Source organism: Vespa crabro, chromosome 16 (assembly GCF_910589235.1).
Source record: "Vespa crabro chromosome 16, iyVesCrab1.2, whole genome shotgun sequence".
NCBI lineage: Eukaryota > Metazoa > Arthropoda > Insecta > Hymenoptera > Vespidae > Vespa > Vespa crabro.
The window spans coordinates 3,176,279-3,196,278 of record NC_060970.1 but is presented as its reverse complement, the minus strand read 5'-3'; the positions used below and the strand labels follow the sequence as shown (position 1 = coordinate 3,196,278).

General features: G+C 30.1%; 1 protein-coding gene across 6 annotated transcripts in view; it reads left to right on the top strand.

Moving 5' to 3' along the window:
- The window catches only part of LOC124429761 (protein dead ringer-like), a 183,385-nt gene that overhangs the window by 135,059 nt on the left and 28,326 nt on the right, over nt 1–20,000 (top strand). For all 6 annotated transcript variants that reach the window (XM_046975410.1, XM_046975414.1, XM_046975409.1 and 3 more), the window contains one exon: nt 6,520–6,592. In XM_046975410.1, the coding sequence (XP_046831366.1) occupies nt 6,520–6,592 (73 nt within the window). The remainder of the gene's footprint in view (nt 1–6,519; nt 6,593–20,000) is intronic.

Below are 20,000 nucleotides of genomic sequence, written 5' to 3'. Positions count from 1 at the left end.
GATAATTATTGCTCGTAAAACTAGCGATGTGTATACCTGAGAAGGTAAAAGTTAAAGAATTCTCTCTTCCTCTCCCTCCCTCCTTCCCTCCCTCCCTCCCTCTCTCTCTCTCTCTCTCTCTCTCTCTCTCTCTCTCTCTCTCTTACACACGCACACACCTTCTCTTTCTCATTCTTTGTTTTTCTTTTCAAGAGTTCGTTACGTTCATTGCAATGGCAAAGTTCATATTTCTTTTTTTTTTTTTTTTCGGGTCAATGAACTACGTCGAATTTCTTTTATAATCGTTTCCATTGAATTGAAATCGCAATAAAATAATTTTCATTGTATTTTTTATCGGCCATTATTTCTTCCCTGTTTCTTTTTTTTCTCGCTTTTTTTTTTTTCTTCTTTTTTCTTTTCTTTCTTTTTATAATAATGATTTTTCTTATTCCGACAACGATAAAATTTAAATTCTCGTTAATTGTTTGACGCACACGTAAATAAAATAATTATTCATATCAAAAATAAATTATCTCTCGTTTGGGAGTGGGGGAGAGGGTAGTCGTGGGAGTGATGGGAGTTATATACGTGCTTACAAAAAAAAAAAAAAGAAAGAAAAAATTGAGATAAATAGAAAGGAAAAACATACAAAATATCGATTGAAACTTCGACGTAAATAAATACTTACTTTTTGCATGCGTGAGAAAGTATATAGAAAGAAAGCAAGAAGACGAAAAGAAAAAGAAAAAGTTTGCCCCTCCTATCCCACCCACCTCACCCACCCCCCACTCCCCCTCGTGTCCACGTTCCCTTTTTATGCCCAAGCCTGCCAACCCCCCACCCCCCGCAACCCTCGAAAAGAAGAAGAAAAAAAAGAATAAAAGAGATAAAGAAAAAAATAATAAATAAATAAATAAATAAATAAATGAAAAAAAGAAAAAGAAATGGAGAAAAGGAAAGAAATCAAATCTCAGATCGATTTAACGAAGCCAAGGTAGAGAGAGACTAAGAGAGACTAAGAGAGAGAAACAGAGAGAGAGAGAGAGAGAGAGAGAGAGAGTATCTTAAAGCCCCGTGGTCTCAGATCGATGATGAGAAAAGAGAGACAGACGCTAATCACGAGTCTTTCAAGTTCCTGGCGCTACTTACAGCTCGTACATCGATCATCAAGAATGTTGGGAAGGGAAAAAGTTCGGCCGATCAACGTCGGGCCCCTATCAGGAATTATTATTCACAAGCTTCGGAGCGAGAAGGAAAGAAAATAAAAGAGAGGAGGAAAAAATAAAGAAGGAAAGAAAGAAAAAGAAATAGAAAAAGAAAACAAAAAAAGAAGATGAAGAAAAACGAAAGAAAGAAAGGAAGAAAGAGCGAATGAGATAGAGAGAGAGAGAGAGAGAGAGAGAGAGAGAGAGAGAGAGAGAGATTGAGAAAGGGAGAGAAGGGGAAGGGGCAGGGGTGGGGAGGGTGGTTGAAGGGCGGAGCAGAACGGGCACATGCATCATCGAGAGCAAATTCCGTAGCCCTATCTTTATTTACCTCCATCGTTGAGAGAGGATGAACAAAGAGAGATAAAGAAAGAGTGAGAAAGATATATTCGTATAAACGGATACCAAGAGAGAGAGAGAGAGAGAGAGAGAGAGAGAGAGAGAGAGAGAGAGAGAGAGAAAGAAGAGAGATAGAGATAGATAGATAGATAGATAGAAAGATAGATAGATAAAGAGAAGAGAAAGAGAGAGAGAGAGAGAGAGAGAGAGAGAGATAGTCTTTCGATCTTCACGTGGCTGCCGTCAGTCCGCTTAACTGTAGATCAATCAATATAAGCTGGTTGAAACCCTCCCCTCCTTCCCCTCTTCTTCCTCATTCACCTTCCATATCCTCATCCTCATCCTCATCCTTATCCTCGTCCTCCCTCTCTTAGGTTGCCCCTAACGAGCTCATCGCTCGCATAGCCAAAGAAAAAACACGAGAAAGTGGTACAAAATGGCCCGTTGAGAAATGCCGTCAGTTGAACCACCTCTCCTCCTCCTCCTCCTCCTCCTCCTCCTCTTCCACCTTCTCTTCCACCACCTCCTCTTCTTCTTCTTCTTCTTCTTCTTCTTCTTCTTCTTCCTTCTCAGGAGTCTCGTCTCATCTCGTCTCATCTCGTCTCATCTCGTCTCGTCTCGTCTCGTCTCGTCTCGTCTCGTCTCGTTTCGTTTAGTTTAGTTTAGTTTAGTTTCGTTCGGCAAAGGGTGGCCCAGAGGATGGCCCGCGAGGGCGTTGCCATGAAAACTGAATGGTGTATATATATATATATATATATATATGTACATATATATATGTGTGTATATATATATATATAGGAAGAAATGGATGGACTCTATCGCGTAGGATGCCCACAAAACCCTTTCCAGATCATTTCTCAGGTCCACCTTTCGTCTAATTACTTTACTTTCAGACGTTTAGATCGATCGTTGATTTTTTTTTCTTTCTCTCTCTCTCTCTCTCTCTTTCTCTCTCTCTTTCTCTCTCTCTCTCTATCTATCTATCTATCTATCTCTTTCATTCTCTTTATTTCTCTCTGGTTTTATATCTATCTTACTTTGAAATATTTTTGATTATTGATTATTCGTTTAATTATCTATCATCATTCGATCATATAATACACACACACACACACACACACACATATATATATATATATATTGTAGTAATTATAATATTGTTGTTAATTATAAGTAAATTGTACTTTTATGAGGGATTTGATCGGTTTAGGAAGAAATACGAAAAAAAAAAGAAAAGAAAAAAAAGAAAAAAAGAAAAAGGAGAAAAAAAATCATACATCAAATGTACATAAATATCGTTTAAATTAATAATTTCAATTAAATATGAATAAGTATAGTTTGTAATTAACGAATTGTTAACGAGAAACCACCTATTAACTTATCTCTTACCCTCTCTCCCTCTCTATCTCTCTGTTATATATTTTACTCATGATTTATCCGTAATACGATTCATTGTTCGGTACATAAGAAAGTAAATATTTCGAAGAGTGGTCGTCGCCACCCATCCTCGCACGCCCTGCAATTTTTCAACCGCAAAGTAATGGCGCCTCGTGTGCCCGTGCACTTCCTGTTACTTCTTCTTTATCCGTTTCTTTTTTCTTCCTTTTATTCTTTTTTTTTTCCTTTCTTTCTTTTTTTCTTCTCTTCGTCATCGGTCGTCGTCATTGACCGTAAATATCTCGACCATATATATATACATATATATATATATATATATATATATATATATATATATATATATATATATAAGATTGCAATTTTCTTATCATCACCTTGATTCTCACCTGTCATTAGACAAACGATCGGCCAATATCGTTGTTATAATAATAATCAAATACGTAAATCATATATGTATTTTAACAGTACTGAGATCGCGTGTCCCGAGTCCCTGCTCGTTTATCAATACTAATGATTAGATCCGATCATCTCTCCTTCTAATCTGGTTTTTTCTCTCTCTCTCTCTCTCTCTCTCTCTTTCTATTTTTTTCTTCTTCTTCTTTTTTTTTCTCAATCTTACTTTATTTTTCTTTTTCTTTTTCTTTTCCTTTTCTTTTTTTTTTTTCTTTCTTGCACAATACAATTCACCATCGAAGTGATATTTAAACGTACACTGTCATTAACGTATAGGAAATGGCCGATTGGATTCAATTATTCTCGTATTCATGACTATAATCATGTGATATCCGTGTTAGAGAGCATTAAGATTAAGGTTTTCAATCGCAATCCATTGGTTCATTTGATACTCTAGTGTATTATCGCATTAAACGGCACTTCCGGTATGGTAAATTGGTATGATAGGGTATCGTTAGAAATTACGTATTTCGAATTTTTTTTTTTTTGTTTGTTTTACTTTTTTTTCTTCTTTCTTTTTTTTTTTCTTTTTTTTTTTCCTTAATCGACATGTTCGATTCAACGGTAGATAAAGGATTAAGTCCCATTTTTCTTGGCTTTTCCTCTTCTTTTTTTTCTTTTACTTTTTCTCATTAATGCAATCGTTAATGAGTTATAATTAATTCAACGGTAGAGTACTCACTTGACGATGAAATTTTATTTATTTATTTATTTATTTATTTATTTATTTATTTATTTATTTATTTATTTATATTATTAAATGAGTTTGTCACTTCTATTTTTTTAAATATCTTACTTTCTGTCTCTTTAAAAATTTTTTTACTCATTATATCAATATCAATATTATTTTATTGATTGACAATTAATCATTAATTGTTAATGAATTAATTATTAATATCTACGACTTACCAATCATTTTTTATTTTATTTCATTCAACATAACCTTACATTAAATTAATAAATATTTACATTATTAATTTAGTATAAAATATCCATAGAATTGTTAATATTAAATTATCAATTAATATCAATATTGTCGCTGTCATTTTTATTTTATTTCAATAATTCGATATTACGCAAACAAACAAACACACGCTCATATACACATTCACATATATATATATATATATATATATATATATGTATATAATTAATAAATATTTATTGATTACATGCACAACGATTAAAAATCATAAATAACAAAATATGAACTATTAATTACGATGAATTATTATTATCAATGATGAATTATTAATTGATAATGAAATGAATTATTAATTAAAGATTAATTGCATTTATCTTCGTACATTCAAATACGTAATGTTACGAGAAAAGAGAGAAAAAGATGGATAAAGATAGAAAAGGAAAAGAGAAAGAGAAAAAGAGAGAAATAGAGAGAGAGAGAGAGAGAGTGAGAGAGAAACAAGGGGACGATGAACGATCGACAGACGAGACGAAGCCGTAAATTAAATATTATTCACCCTCGGATATGGTGTTAGGTGGCAAGGTTTCGTAAGGTTCGCCCGAAAGATACTCTCTCGTACGATTTGTTGAATGAAATTTATCGATGGTTGCAGATCTACGAGTAGAATGGCTAATGCAAAAAAGATAAAAAAAATAAAAAAAGGACCCCGGTAAGACGAGAAGCAAGACAAAGACAGAAACAGAAATAGAAAGGGGGAAAGGGAGAAAGAGAAAGAGAAAGAGAGAAAGAGAGAGAGATGAGACGTGTGCGGCTTGTCCAAGAGAACGTTTAAGGTACACGAAAGTTAAAGGGCGAGGGGAACTCGTATTATAAAAGCAATTAGAGCCTCTCAGATTAGATATAGCACATCGTACATAACAAATATGATAATACGAGAAAGAGAAAGAGAAAAGAGAAAGAGAGAAAGAGAGAGAGAGAGAGAGAGAGAGAGAGAGAGAGAGAGTTGAACTAGGCCCGAAGGGCCCGTTTCGTTCGTACGAAGGGCTTTCGGGTTAAACGGAATCATTAATAATCGGAGCTAACTAATCTGTCCGTTGCTATGAGCTCGCTCGTTTCACTCCTGTTTTTATTACCGTGCCGCGAGTAACGTTTTATTCCTTCCTTCCTTCCTTCCTTCCTTCCTTCCTTCATTCCCTCCTTTCTTCCCTTTTTTCTCTTTTTTTTCCTTTTCTTTTGTTTGTTCTTCGTGTTCTTTTCTTTTTTCCTTTCTTCTTCTTCTTCTTCTTCTTCTTCTTCTTCTTCTTTTTTTTTTTTTTTTCTTTAATCGCTCTTTAAATTTCCGCGCATTTACGTGGATACGCAACGTCTGTAAAAAGTATATTTCATAATTGAATACGTTTGCACGTTTACGATGATTAAGGTATCAACGGGAGATTGGGTGAGCCCAGATTTGGGATATTGAGGTTGAAGACGAGTTGGATGAATGTAATAGGCCGATGTAAATAGGGATTAAGAGAAAAAGTCATATTAATGTAAATTAAGAATTACGATGGAATGAATAAGGAATAAATGATAAAATGAAATGAACGTAGATAAAAATTATCGTACTTGAATTAATGTTTAAGGGATTAATCTATGATTCATTTTTTTTTTTTTTTTTTTTTTATTTTATTGAATAATATGTAAATCATCAGTAGGAATGATTTGTTTTATTCGAATAATGATTGATCTTTAATCGATTCGATTCGAGGGAGAGAGTTGATGGGAGGGGGGGGGGGGCGGGGTCGGGGGGGAACCAAAGTGTCGAAGTATCAAAGTATAGAAAGAATGTATAAGTGAAGAAATATAAAAAAAAAAAGAAAAGAAAAAAGAAAAAAAATGAAAATGAAAGAAAAAAAAAGAATATTATGATTGTTGATGTGAGCTAGGATCTAAATGAGAAAGATCAAACTAGAGGGATTTGTTTTTTATTCGATAACTCGAATGAATAAAGGTCGATGCCTGTGGCGAGGAGAAAGTGGATTGCGGGGGGTGGGGGAGGCCAAGGGACAGGGGAAAAAAAAAAGGTATCGTTTATGATACGCATTATTTATATTCAAAATCGATCTTTTGTTTCTTTTTCAAACGTATAAAGAAAAAGGAAATATAAAGAAAATAAGAAATACATTTATTTATTTATTTTAAATTATTTCTATTCATACATATTATTTTTAATTACAGTTGTACGAGATTAATGATGATCCTAAACGAAAAGAATTTCTTGACGATCTCTTCAGTTACATGCAGAAACGTGGTAAGTTTTATATATCTATACATTTACATATATATATATATATATATATATATATATATATATATATATATATGTGTATGTATATACACAAGTATTGAAAGTGAATATTATGGAGAATTTGTCTTCTCGCGGTTCTCGTTATTCGAACTTTTCAAGCAACCCTTCGACACATTTGTTTTATCACTATAAAACCGAGTCGTTACGATCGTGTTCAACGGTCTATGACGAAAGATAGCAAAAGAACGAAAGAGAGATAGAGAGAGAGAGAGAGAGAGAGAGAGAGAGAGAGAGAGAGAGAGAGAGAGAGAGAGAGAAATAGAAAGAGAAAAGTCGTGTGAACGCAAAGAACTGCGAAAAACGAATCGATGCCCGCATCATTCGGCTTCCTGAACACGTGGATGGATCCTTCGTACGTAAGGTAACATCGTTAACGTCGTAAACGCGTCCACATGGTTAAAAGGATACGGATAAAATATAACGCATAACATCTGCCGTTTATTAGTATTAGTATTAGTATTAGTATTAGTATTAGTAGTAGTAGTAGTAGTAGTTACAGTAGTAATAGTAGTAGGTAATAGTAGTAGTAAATAGTATACTAGTATAATCAGAAACGAACGAAATTAGAATGCAAGTCGTATGCTAGAAGAGAAACAAGGAAAGTGTGCGCCTTGTCAGACGTGTTTCCGTTCTAAATTACACTCGACCGTAGATATCACCTCTCTCTCTCTCTCTCTCTCTCTTTCTCTTTCTCTTTCTCTCTCTCTCTCTCTAACTCTATCTCTCTTTTTTATCTATCTGTCTATCTCTATATATTCTCTTCGAACATTATGGATATCTCTCAGAAATATTTTATTATTAACAAATATATTATTATTATTATTATTATTATAATTATTATTTTAAAAATAATAATATATATTTTGAAATAATAGTAAGAGAATGATAAGAAAAAAAATATAATAATTTAGTATGTAATAATGATGATACATTGATCTCTATAATTTTCTTTCGAATATCGAGGATATTCATTAGAAATATTTTTTAATATTTACAAGTATATATATATATATATATATATATATATATAATAAATATAATAAAAAAAATGTAATAATAAAAATCGATAAAATTATTCCTTTAAAAGTGACTCTAAAGTCTGACGAAATTAAAGTTTAAAAGTTAATGGAAAAAAAAAAGAAAAAAAGGGAAAAGGAATAAATCTATATATATATATATATATATTAAATTAATAATAAAATCATAATAAAAAAAAAGTAATAATAAAAAATAATATAATATTTAAAAATAATATATATATATATATTTATATATTATTTTTTTATTATTCAATAAAATCATTCTTTTAAAATTGATCATAAATACTGACGAAATTAATGTTTAAAAATTAATCAAAAGAAAAAACGGAATAAGGAAAAAAGAAATAAATCAATAAAAATCTCGTAATCAGACACACACACACACATTAAATATATATATATATATATATATATATATATATATATGTATATTTAACGAGTATAGTATAGAAACTAGATTATGTTTTCTCGCTTTTGCCCGGAAACGTCGGACTAATTATAAACATGGCGACTCCACCATCAATCAATCCCGTGTTCAGTGATGCCATGGATTCTCGTGTTTTCACGACGTGTTTCCGAACGTCCCATATACACGACATAGTAATAGTAATAGTAATAGTAGTAGTAAAGTCTTTGAATCCGAAAGACCAACGGTGCTATTATTGTAACCTCTATCTTTTCTCCCTTGGCAATAATTGGACGACGTTGGTTAGGGATCAACGAATTTCTAAATTGATCTAGTAGATCGCTCTTTTTATCTAACCGTATCTCTTGATTATTTTATTTAAACGAATGAAAATCTTTGATATATTCTTTTCCCCTCCCCTACATTCCCCTTCCTCACTGTTCTCTATGATGAAAAAAAAAGCGAGTTCTCTCTCTCTTTTTTTTTATTTTTTTATTTTTTTTTTCTTTAATTAAAATATTCATTATTACGATCCAATTGATCTATCGAATTTTTTCCCAATGAAGCAATACAAAACGTACGATCGATCGATCTTCCTTTCTTTGTTCTTTTTTTGTTATTTTAATAAAATTAAGCTCTGCACAATTTTCTATTTTCTCTTTTTTTTTCTTTTTTTTTTTCTTTTTTTTTGCCTTCTTTCTTTCTTCTTTTATACAGAATCGTATTATTTAATCGCTATATAAAGAAAATAAATAAATAAACAAATAAAATAAATATTTTTCCTTTTCGTTGTCTTTCTCTTTTCTTTTCTTTTTTCTTTTTTTTTTTTTTTTATACAGCGAATAACTCATTCTATATATATATATATACATATAAGAGGAATCGAAAAAAAATAAGATCGTGTGGTGCTTATATTTATAAGAAAATTGATCGATTATGTGTTTATATCATTTCTAAGTAGATATATATATATATATATATATATATATATATATATATATATATAACCATCTGTCCTCTCCTCACTTCACCTCCAACATACCACAATTATAATGGATCTCTGAAAGAGGTGGACATCGTATGTTCATCGAATAAATACAACGACAGGAAGAGTTTTTAGGGATCGTTTGGGATCGCAGTAAAAGATCGACGCGCGATTCTTCGGGTCATAAATCGTTCGAAAACATTATACCTACATACCTCTACACACACATATATACAAACACACACACACACACACACACACATTATATCTATATACATAATATAATGTATTTTGAAATCGATCGAGAGGAGGACGTAGTCGAGATTAAAATTCAGCTATTGGAATGAGAACTAACAGTGGGAGGGGGGGTAGGGAAAGTGTATGGTAGGGGGTTATAAGAGGATGAGTATAGTATAGGCTGGTGATAAAAGACCGCGACGTTTCTCGTAGTCTGTCTGGAGATATCCGATCCGATCCTATCCGATCCAATCCGATCTTTCTCTTCTTGTTACTCTTCTTATTATTATTCTTTTTCTTCTTCGACTTCTTCTTCGTCTTCTTCTTCATGGTGTGGGTCCACCACCCGCGGGGTCCGTTATTGTGCCGGCGTTGCACAGTGGTATGCCTCCTCCACCCCTGGCACCACACACTCCCGATAATTCAACGTTAACGGAGCGCATAACGCCTTGGCACACGGTTAACCATATAAAAGACCATTCATCTTAAACGCGGCGGGTATTAGTCGAGCCACCACCAATTTGTGTTTGCTATCGGCACTCTCACCAAATAGCCACTTTTTCTCACACCTCCTTTGATAAGTGTCTGACGGAAATATTCAAAATGAGAAAGAGAGAGAAAGAGAAAGAGAGAGAGAGAGAGGGAGAGAGAGGGAGATATATATATGTAATATATGTATCGATATACAGGTAGATATGTAGATATACTTTGTTAAAAAAAGGTACATAATGGATATGTAATTATTTATGCGAAGACATGATGATGGTTTTTTGTATTTCTTTTTTTTTCTCTCTCTCTCTTTTCTTTTTTCTTTTTTTCTTTCTTTCGTTTTTTTTCCTTTCTTCTTCTTCTTTTTCGTTCCTTCTTTCTTGTTTTTTTCTTTTTCCTTCGATAATAATAATAATAATAATAATAATAATAATAATAATAATAATAATTATTGTTATTATTATTATTATTCTTTGTTTCCGTAATAATGTATTTTTTTTATCAATTTGGTAACGCATACATAAATGAAATAATTATCGAAAGCAAGAATAAATGGTTACGTGTATCTAGAAAAACAAACTAAAAAAAAAAAAAAAAAAGAAAAAAAAAGAATAAAAGAAAAAAAAAAATAAAAGAATATTGAAATAAATGGAAAGAACCTGTTTTTCCTTTTATTTTTTTCTTTTTTTTTTTTTTTATGTCTTTTTTCTTCATTTTCTTTCTTTCTTCTTTTTCAATGACAATCACAACATCACAGTTTTGCTGAATATTTTAAGGACGATAGATATTAATAAATATTAATGAATATATCTGTAATAATCATATATGTATATATATATATATAAGGACATATACCTATCTGATATATATTAAAATAATTATATTATAAAATTAGAGATTAAATATAAATAGGATATAGATCATTCATTATACTAAGAGATACAATATTAGGATGATATAACAATAGTATATGTGTTTGAAAAGTAGAGGGGATGATAATAATTATTTATAGTGATATTGTTTTTAGTATGTATTATATACATATGTACACACACACACACACACACACACACACACACACACACATATATATATATATACTCGTTGATAATATCAGATGGACGTGCCGATGGGTTTAAAGGAGAAGCACATTACGCGTGTATATGAATTACATTCGCGATTGAAACTCGTTCGCTATAGAAAAAGAGAGTGAGAAACGAAATGCCACGTAGAAGAAAGAGTGAAACAGACAGAGACAAACAGAAAGAGAGAGAGAGAGAGAGAGAGAGAGAGAGAGAGAGACCTCAGGCTGTCGGAGATTTGCATATTAAATGGCTAGAGATTTATAACGGTCCCGACTGGAAAGGTGCCAACGATAGCGACGATAAATAAGAAGAAATGGCGTTAGGCTACGCGAACCATTCGATTGGATAAATTTTGCGTGGTCGCGCGTCTTTTGTTCGTCATCCCCCCACCTCCTCCCCTCCACACCCCTCTTTTTCTTATAACACTCGCTTAGCCTACCCCTTCTCTCTTACCCCAACCTATCTAACTCTATCCTCTTGATCCTAACTCACCCTAAAAACATCCAACAATATAACTCCGTTAATAATTCCTTTCTCTCTCTCTCTCTCTCCCTCTCTCTCTCTCTCTCTCTCTCTCTCTCTCTCTCTCCCTCTCTCTCTCTCTCTCTCTCTACCGTGCACAAAAACGATCTAATGCGTTTTATCGATCTCTTTTCTCGATTCGAATTATTATTACGCTCTTTTGAATCATTCGTCCGATTGAAAACACGAATGAACGTACACGGATACAATCACGTGCAATCACGTACGCTGGAGATTGGAATTTTACATATATATATATATATATATATATTTTTTGTTTTTTTTTATTTATATATTGAGGTGAACGTATGTATGTATGTATGTATGTATGTATGTATGTATATACAAAATTTATCGTATGCGTGATAATTTAATATTCTAATTTTAAAAAGTGAAAGCAAACTTTTATAAATTAATCATTCTATCTTTTATATTTTAATAATTGTACGAACAATGGGTCTAACATTTTTTGCACGATAAATTTGATGATGATAATAATAATAATAATAATAATAATAATTATTATTATTATTATTATATTTATTATTATTATTATAATAATTATTATAATAATAATTATTATAATAATAATATATAAATATAATTAATATATATATATATTTAATAATTAATTAAAATATAATCATAATAATAATATTATAAAAATAATTATAATATAATTATAATATAAAAGTAATTTAATAAAATTTAATAAAATAATTATAATATATAAATTATAAATTTAATTATAATAATAATAATAATATTATAAAAATATATTTATTATAATAATAATAATAATAATATCATAAAAATATATTTATTATAATAATAGTAATAATAATAATAATACAATCAAATCTGTATTATTATAAATCGTTGTATATATATAATTCATTTTAATTTATTGAAATAATTAAAATAAACTTCTTCATAAGTATATATATATATATATATATATATATATATATATATATATATATACTTATATTATTATATAGTTATATTATTATATATATATATATATAAACGAACAAACAAGGAAACAAATATATATATATATATATATATAAATTTTATTATAATAACGTCGTAACAAAAAGATCATTATTATTCGCGATGAATCGATGAAGTCGACCAAAATGAGAAAGAGAAATTGTGCTACGTAAAAGAGAAAGGAGAAGGGAAGAAGAGGTAGAAGGTAAAAGGTAGAAGAGAGAGGGTGGGATAGTGAGGAGTGCTGGAGGGAGGGGGTGCGGGTAATGGGGAGGTCTATTGTATCCACCGGTCAAGATTCGCGTCGCCTTACGGCCCTCGGGAAAAGAAAGAAAGAAAGAAGAAGAAAAAAAAAAGAAATAAAATAGAAAAAGAAAAAGAAGAAGAAGAAGAAGAAGAAGGAAAAAAAAAATACTTTTTTACGCGGCGCAGCTAATGCATTAGCTTGGTGAACACGTGTTCGGCACGAACACTCTTCGCTACATTCGCGAACACGTACCGCGTGCGTGCCGTCTGCGTATACAATCGAACCACATAGTATATATGAGAGACTCTCTTCTTTCTCTCTCTCTCTCTTTCTCTCTGTCTGACTATATGTATGTATCTGTGTGTACATTTGTGTTGTGTATGTCTTCTTTACGCATGTACACGCGCGTATGTGCGTGCGTATATATTTATTTGTCTCTCTCTCTCTCTCTCTCTATTTTTCTTTCTCATTTTTTCTTACACGAATACATACGTTTATTAATTATTCTATTTTTTTTTTTTTCCATTGATATACACATGTATATGTGAAATTTTTAACCTTTTTTTTTTTTTTTTTTTTAATATAAAAGATTTTCTACAATTCAATAAGTTTTTTTTTTTTATTAATCTTATCCTTTCTTATCGTCGATATATATATATATATATATATATATATATATATATATATGTGAGATTTTTAACTCTTTATATGTAATATTTTTTATAATTTAATAATTTTTCACTAAATGGTTCTATTTCATTATTCATTCTCTTTTTTTTTTTCTTTCTTTTTTTGCTGTTTTTTATCCAAGACTTTTAACGATCTAATAGATTTTAATCAATTGATAATGTTTTAACATTGGTATGTTAGTGAAATTTTGTTATTTTTAACTTTTTATGTAAAAGATTCTTTTACAATTTGATAATTTTAATTAATGGTTCTATTTTTTTTTCTTTTTTTTTTTTTTTTTGTTTTTTTTTGTTATAAGTGTTATTCTTTTAGATGCCTTTCATATACAAGATTTATTAATGATCTAATAAGTTTTGTTAATTGTAATGTTTCATCATTGATATATAAGTGAAATTTTGAAATTTTTGTAAAACAAAACTTTTTTTATAATTTAAAATAACTTCAATTAATCATTTTTATATTTTGATTGATTTAAAAGTGAAATTTGTTAGATGCCTTTTATATCGAAGATTATTAATAATTTAATAATTTTAATTAATCGTTTTACTTTTTATTGATTTATAAAAGAAATTTTTCAAGATCCCTTTTTAACATCTAAGATTTATAATAATATAATAATTTTTATTAATCATTTTAATATTTCATTGATTTATAAATGAATTTATTTGACATTATTTTCACATTTATGATTTTTAATAATTTGATAATATTAATTAATTGTTCTTCTTTTCATTGATACGTAAATAAAATTTTGAAATGTTTAACTTTTCGTATAAAAGATTTTTTATAATTTAATAATTTTAATTAATCCTTCTATTTTCCATTATTATCTCTCTCTCTCTCTCTCTCTCTCTCTCTCTCTCTCTCTCTCTCTCCCCCACCTCTCTTTCTCTCTTTTTCTTTCTTTTTCTCTTTCTTTCTTCTCTTAATTGCTCTGGTATTTTGTACGACGAGCACGTTCATACGGCACAAACCGTGCAATGGCACGACACATTGTAACTAGTTCTAAATGTTGACTTCGGCTCGTAACAATGAAAACAAATCTCGAAATCATTATACGAAAATAGTTTTGTTCTCTTTCTTTCTCAATTTTCTATTATTTCCCTTAGTCTCGATTATGCGCCATTGAATTTTTAATTATTTCGAAACGTCAAGGAGAATGTAAACGTTTCGAATTCATCAACAATGATCAATTGAATTAAGAAAATGAATTAAAATGTGAAAAGGAATAAAGGAGAAGACGCTTTGATAAAAAGAAAAAAAAGAAAAAAGAAAAAAAAGGGAGAGACAGAGAGAGAGAGAGAGAGAGATAACACTCATTGAAAGAAAAGAATATGAAAAATGGAAAAAGAGGTAAAAAGAAAAAGAAAAAAAGACAAGAAAATAAATAAAGAAATAAATGAAGAGAATACCGTAGTAATAGAATGGGAATAAAAGAAGTAAAAAAAAAGTATAATAATAATAATAATAATAATAATAATAATAATAATAATAATAATAAAAAAATTAAAAAGAAAAATAAATAAATTTAATTAATAGACAAGTAGCATGTCCCCCTGTGTGCACGTATGACTCTGTATTATACATATGTAAAGATTCTTTAAAAATTGAAAATGAAAAGTAGTTCGTTTAAATATTTTCTATCTATTTTACTATAATGTACGTATGATTGCATGATGATAAATCGGTCAAGGCGATGAGTTGAATGCGACGATAAGAAGAAAAATAAAAAAAAAGAAAAAAGATAAAAAGAAAAAGAAAAAAGGAAAAAAAGAAGGAAGAAAGAAGAGAGAGAGAGAGAGAGAGAGAGAGAGAGAGAGAGAAGCAAAAAAAGGAATAAGAAAGGTGAAAAAGTTGAATTAAGAATACACAGTACGAGTAAAAGAGAAACGTGAATTAGTCAATATGTAAATATTATCATCATATTGTCGATTAGTTAAAGTATACTCATTCATAATATATTTCAATTATATTTTACTTGATTATGAATTTGAACATTACTATTATGTTTCATATTTTATAATGACAATTTTTTAGTTTAATTATAGGAATAAATTTTTAAAAAAATATTTATACACACACACACACACACATATATATATATATATATATATATATATATATATATTTTTATATACAATTTATATACAATTATATAACTGGTAATTTTTCCATTGGCAAATCAATTCGAATATAACTATTATATTTCTTATTTTGCAATAAAATAAATTTGTATATATATATATATATATTTATTATTATACATATAAATATATTATAATATATTATACAATATTATAATATTATAATAGAAATATATGTATATATATTTTTAATATGTATTAATATAAATTAATAATTTTTTTCATTACATTAAAACATTTCATTTCATATAAAATTGATAGGTTTTTTTCAATATATTCCAAGCATAATTTCATTGTCTTCTCTCTCTCTCTCTTTTTCTCTCTCTCTCTCTCTCTCTCTTTTTCTGTCCATAAACACCATTCGTACTCTCACACATCTCGTAAAACATGTTACGCCGTTCGAGAAGTCCATAGTTCAATTTCGAATGACTAATTTCATCGTCCTTTGACGGATCCCCATACGTATAAAGCGAAATATTCAGGCAAAGAGTATTTTTCTTAGAAACGGAGAAAGCAGACCGAAAGATTTTCGACCAATATAAGGGGTCTGGTGGTGATGGGAGGAGAGTTTGGGGTGGGGGGTCAGGGAGGAGGGAAGGAGGAGGATTCCTTAGTGAAGATACGAAGTTAGGCCACCCGCTGCTTCGTGAAGCTCTTAAACGAGGATTATGTCAGGATTATGGGATCACCAATGGCGTTGTCGTCTTCTTCTTCTTCTTCTTCTTTTTTTTTTCTTTTTATTTTTATTTTTTTATCACGTTTATTTTTCGAAAAAAAAAAGTGAGAAAGAGAAAGTGATAGCCAGCCCATCATAGGTCGTATCTCCTTTACTCCATAAATTTCGAATTTCCTTTACGAGGAAAACGTCAAATTTTCATTTTTTCTTTTCTCTTTTTTTCTTGTTTCTTTTCTTTTGGAATTGATTTCCCTTGAAAAGTTTTGTTTGTTTTCCTTCGTTATATTCTTTTTTCATCTTCTTTTTTTTTTTTTCCTTTTACAAATATTAAACATCTTCGTAAACGAATAGAAAAGAAAAGCAAAAAGAAGAGAAGGAAAAAAAACACTAGAGAAAAGAAAAAGCAAAACGTATTGAAATAGTATTGATATTAAAAAAAAAAAAAAAAAATTAAAACGAAAGAAAAGAAATTACACGTAATTAACAATTATATATATATATATATATATATATATATATATATATATGTATATTAATAAAAATTCGATTAATATAACGTGACAATTTGGATGTCCGTACCAACAAGTTATTAGATTTCGAAGAGAAAAAAAAAAATAGAAGGAGAAAGGATTGAGATCAGAACGAAACAAGTATAAAAGAAAATGAAACGAAACGAAATGGAACAGAAAAGAAAAAAGGAAATATAAGAAAGAAAAAAAAGAAAAGAAAGAAAAAATAAATCGAGACTTCTCAGCTACCTACCGATAGAAGTTTCTCACACAGATCACGATCTATTCGCATTATAATAATTAATGCCGAAAGGGATTCTTCGGGTTCTCTCTCTTTCTCTCTCTCTCTTTCATCTCATCTTGCACGAACGCGTCATCTTTACGTATCCTGGCTGCTATGCTCGAGGGTATCGATCAACGGGGGCACGTCATTATTCAGGGATTCCGAATAATTGGCGATGATGATCGTTCACCACCCCATGGCCATCTCACCATCTCACGTTTTTCTCTCTTCTCCTTGTATATAATATTTCGTGAGCCCCATTATTTTATCACGAAACTTCTCCGAAACGATATCCGTTCGTCGAATATCAGAGAGAGAAAGAGAGAGAAAGAAAAGAGAGAGAGAGAGAGAGAAAATAAGGAAAAGGTAGATATATATCTTCTTTCTTTTTCTTATTTCGAATCCTTGTCAATTCGAATTGCCACTTCTTTTGATGCACCTTGCATGCATTCTTCACATTACATCAATTTTATCTTCATCGTATGGTAATTCTAAATATTATTCTTTTGTATTTATAATATCCCACAAGGTATATACGTATTTATATATATTATATATATATGTATACATATGTGTGTATGTGTATGTAGAGTGTGCGTGTGTTATTTTTATTCTGAGAATAGTTTTTGTATCGTGCAAATATTTACGTGATCACTATAAAGTATTTATGAATATCGATCATTTTCTTAATTATTAGTACTTTTAATTATCATTAAATAAATTTTCTTTATTAATTAATTTTATTTCGTTATTACGAAATTTTTTTAAGACAATATTATTAATTTTTTTTTTGTTTTTTTTTTTTTTTTTTTTTTAATATAAAATTATCGGAAACTTTATCCAATGCGAATTTTATTAATTATCAAAATTTATTCTATACTCGTCAATCTCAATTAAAAAAAAAAAAAAAAAAAAAAAAAAAAAAAACTTTAAAAATAAATTTTTTAATTATTTTATTGATAAAAAAAAATACTTCTTCATGTTAACTTAAAAACCATTAAAAAGGAATGTATTTAACAAGGTCTTTGATAGCTCAGCTGGTTAAATCATTGCATATAAAATATACAAGAGTTTTTAAAAAATACGAAACAGCGTAGGTTCGAATCCCGGTAGGGTGGGGAATGGTTTAATTTTATGTTATATTTAATAAGAGTAATGGTGGATGAAGTTTTTACGGTCATATTAATATTATTATATTATGAAGATCCAATGAATTTTCTTGAATTAATAAAATCCTCATTATTAAATCATAAATGAATAGAAGAGAAAATACAAGTATAGTAAAAACAAGTGTAACTCTACTCTACAATCGTAGTAAAAAAGGGAGTAGTAAGGTAAAGAAGAGAAATTCCCCCCCCCCCTCTTCCCATTCTCGTAAACAATCAATTAATTCATCAAAGGTTTTCATTGAGAAAAACCTCCGAAGAAATTTATATATATATAGAAAGTTTAATATATATCGTATAAAATATAAATTAGTAGTTTATCAATTATATAAAATCCATTATGAATGAAAAAAAGAAAACGGAACATATGAATAGAAAAGTAAAATAATAATAATTAATATTAATATATAAGTAAACTACTATTCTACTAATTCATATTACTAACTAACTCTATGATAGTATGGTAGTAATAGTAAAAAAAGAGGGAAGAGAAGAAAAAGAAACAGAAAATATATATAAAATATAGATGAAATAAACTTTGAAATTTCCTTAAGACTTTAAATAAAGATCTTTCCCATTGAGAAAAACTCCTTCCTTTAAAAAGATTTAATAAAATCTCTCTTCTCTCTTTCTCTCTCTCTCTCTCTCTCTCTCTCTCATTTCTTCGTTACTAAAATCATGAATGGGAAAAGAAAGAGAGAAAAAAAAACAAGACCCTGAAGGTGTGTTGTGTATGTTAATAGAGTAAAAAAAAAAGAGAGGAGAGAGAAAGAGAGAAGATAAAAAAGAAAAGAGAGAGAGGAAAGAGAGAGGATGACTTTGAAATTCCCCTTTCGACCAGAGTGAGGGAGAGAGAGAGAGAAAGAGAGAGAATTTCATTGAGAAAAGCTAAGAGGGAAAGAGAGAGAACACGCTCGAGTAAAGCACCTGTCCAATTATGCGCTCGTGCGCGATTTCGACCTACATTTTCCCACGTCTGGCTTGTCGGACAGGTGACCCAGGGGAGAGGTGAGGGAGGAGAGAGAGACTTGCTAGTGTTGACTATAGTTGTTGTTTCCCCGCAGCATCCATCCGAGAAGAGGGGTCATACTGGCACGTTCTCTCTTTCTCTCTCTCTCTATCTCTCATTCTCTTTCTGTCTGTCTCTCTCTTGCTCTATAGATAGACGTGCTCTCCGTTCTCGAACGTCAGCACGCGAACGCGAAAAGCATTTAGCCGGATGACGTTCGCACATTCTAGACGTCCCGACGCCCACCATCACCATCACCATCACCACCACTACCAACACCTCCGCTTCCACCTCTGCCTCCACCTCCGACGCCTAACTCACCGACCGATCATCCGTTACGTTACCCTGACGTAATTGTCGAATTCTTGTCCCGAGGCATTTTACTACAACCATACTCTCTCTCTCTTTTTCTCTTTCTCACTCTTTCTCTCTCCCCCTTTTTACCATTCTCCGTACGAACGAAACGTCAAACTTTTCCAAATTGACCTTCCGCATAGTCTGTTCAAGCATAGAATATATATATATATTTTTTTTTTTTCTTAACATTGATGTACACGATATTAACAGGTGCATTATTTAATCATAAAAACATACATACGATATTTTCGAAAGTATAAGTGTAATATGTATTGTACGAAATCTGTTATTATTAAAATTTTCTTTTTTCTTTCTTTTTTTCTTTCTTTAGGATAAATTCAATGATACAATATTACAAATTTATTGTAAATTACAATTTGACATGATTACTGATACGCAATCCTTTGATAAAAATAATGAAAGATATCAAGTTAATTCTATACATATTATATTATATATATAATTATATTTTAATTATCCGACCTCATTATCGGGATTAGAATTCTGACA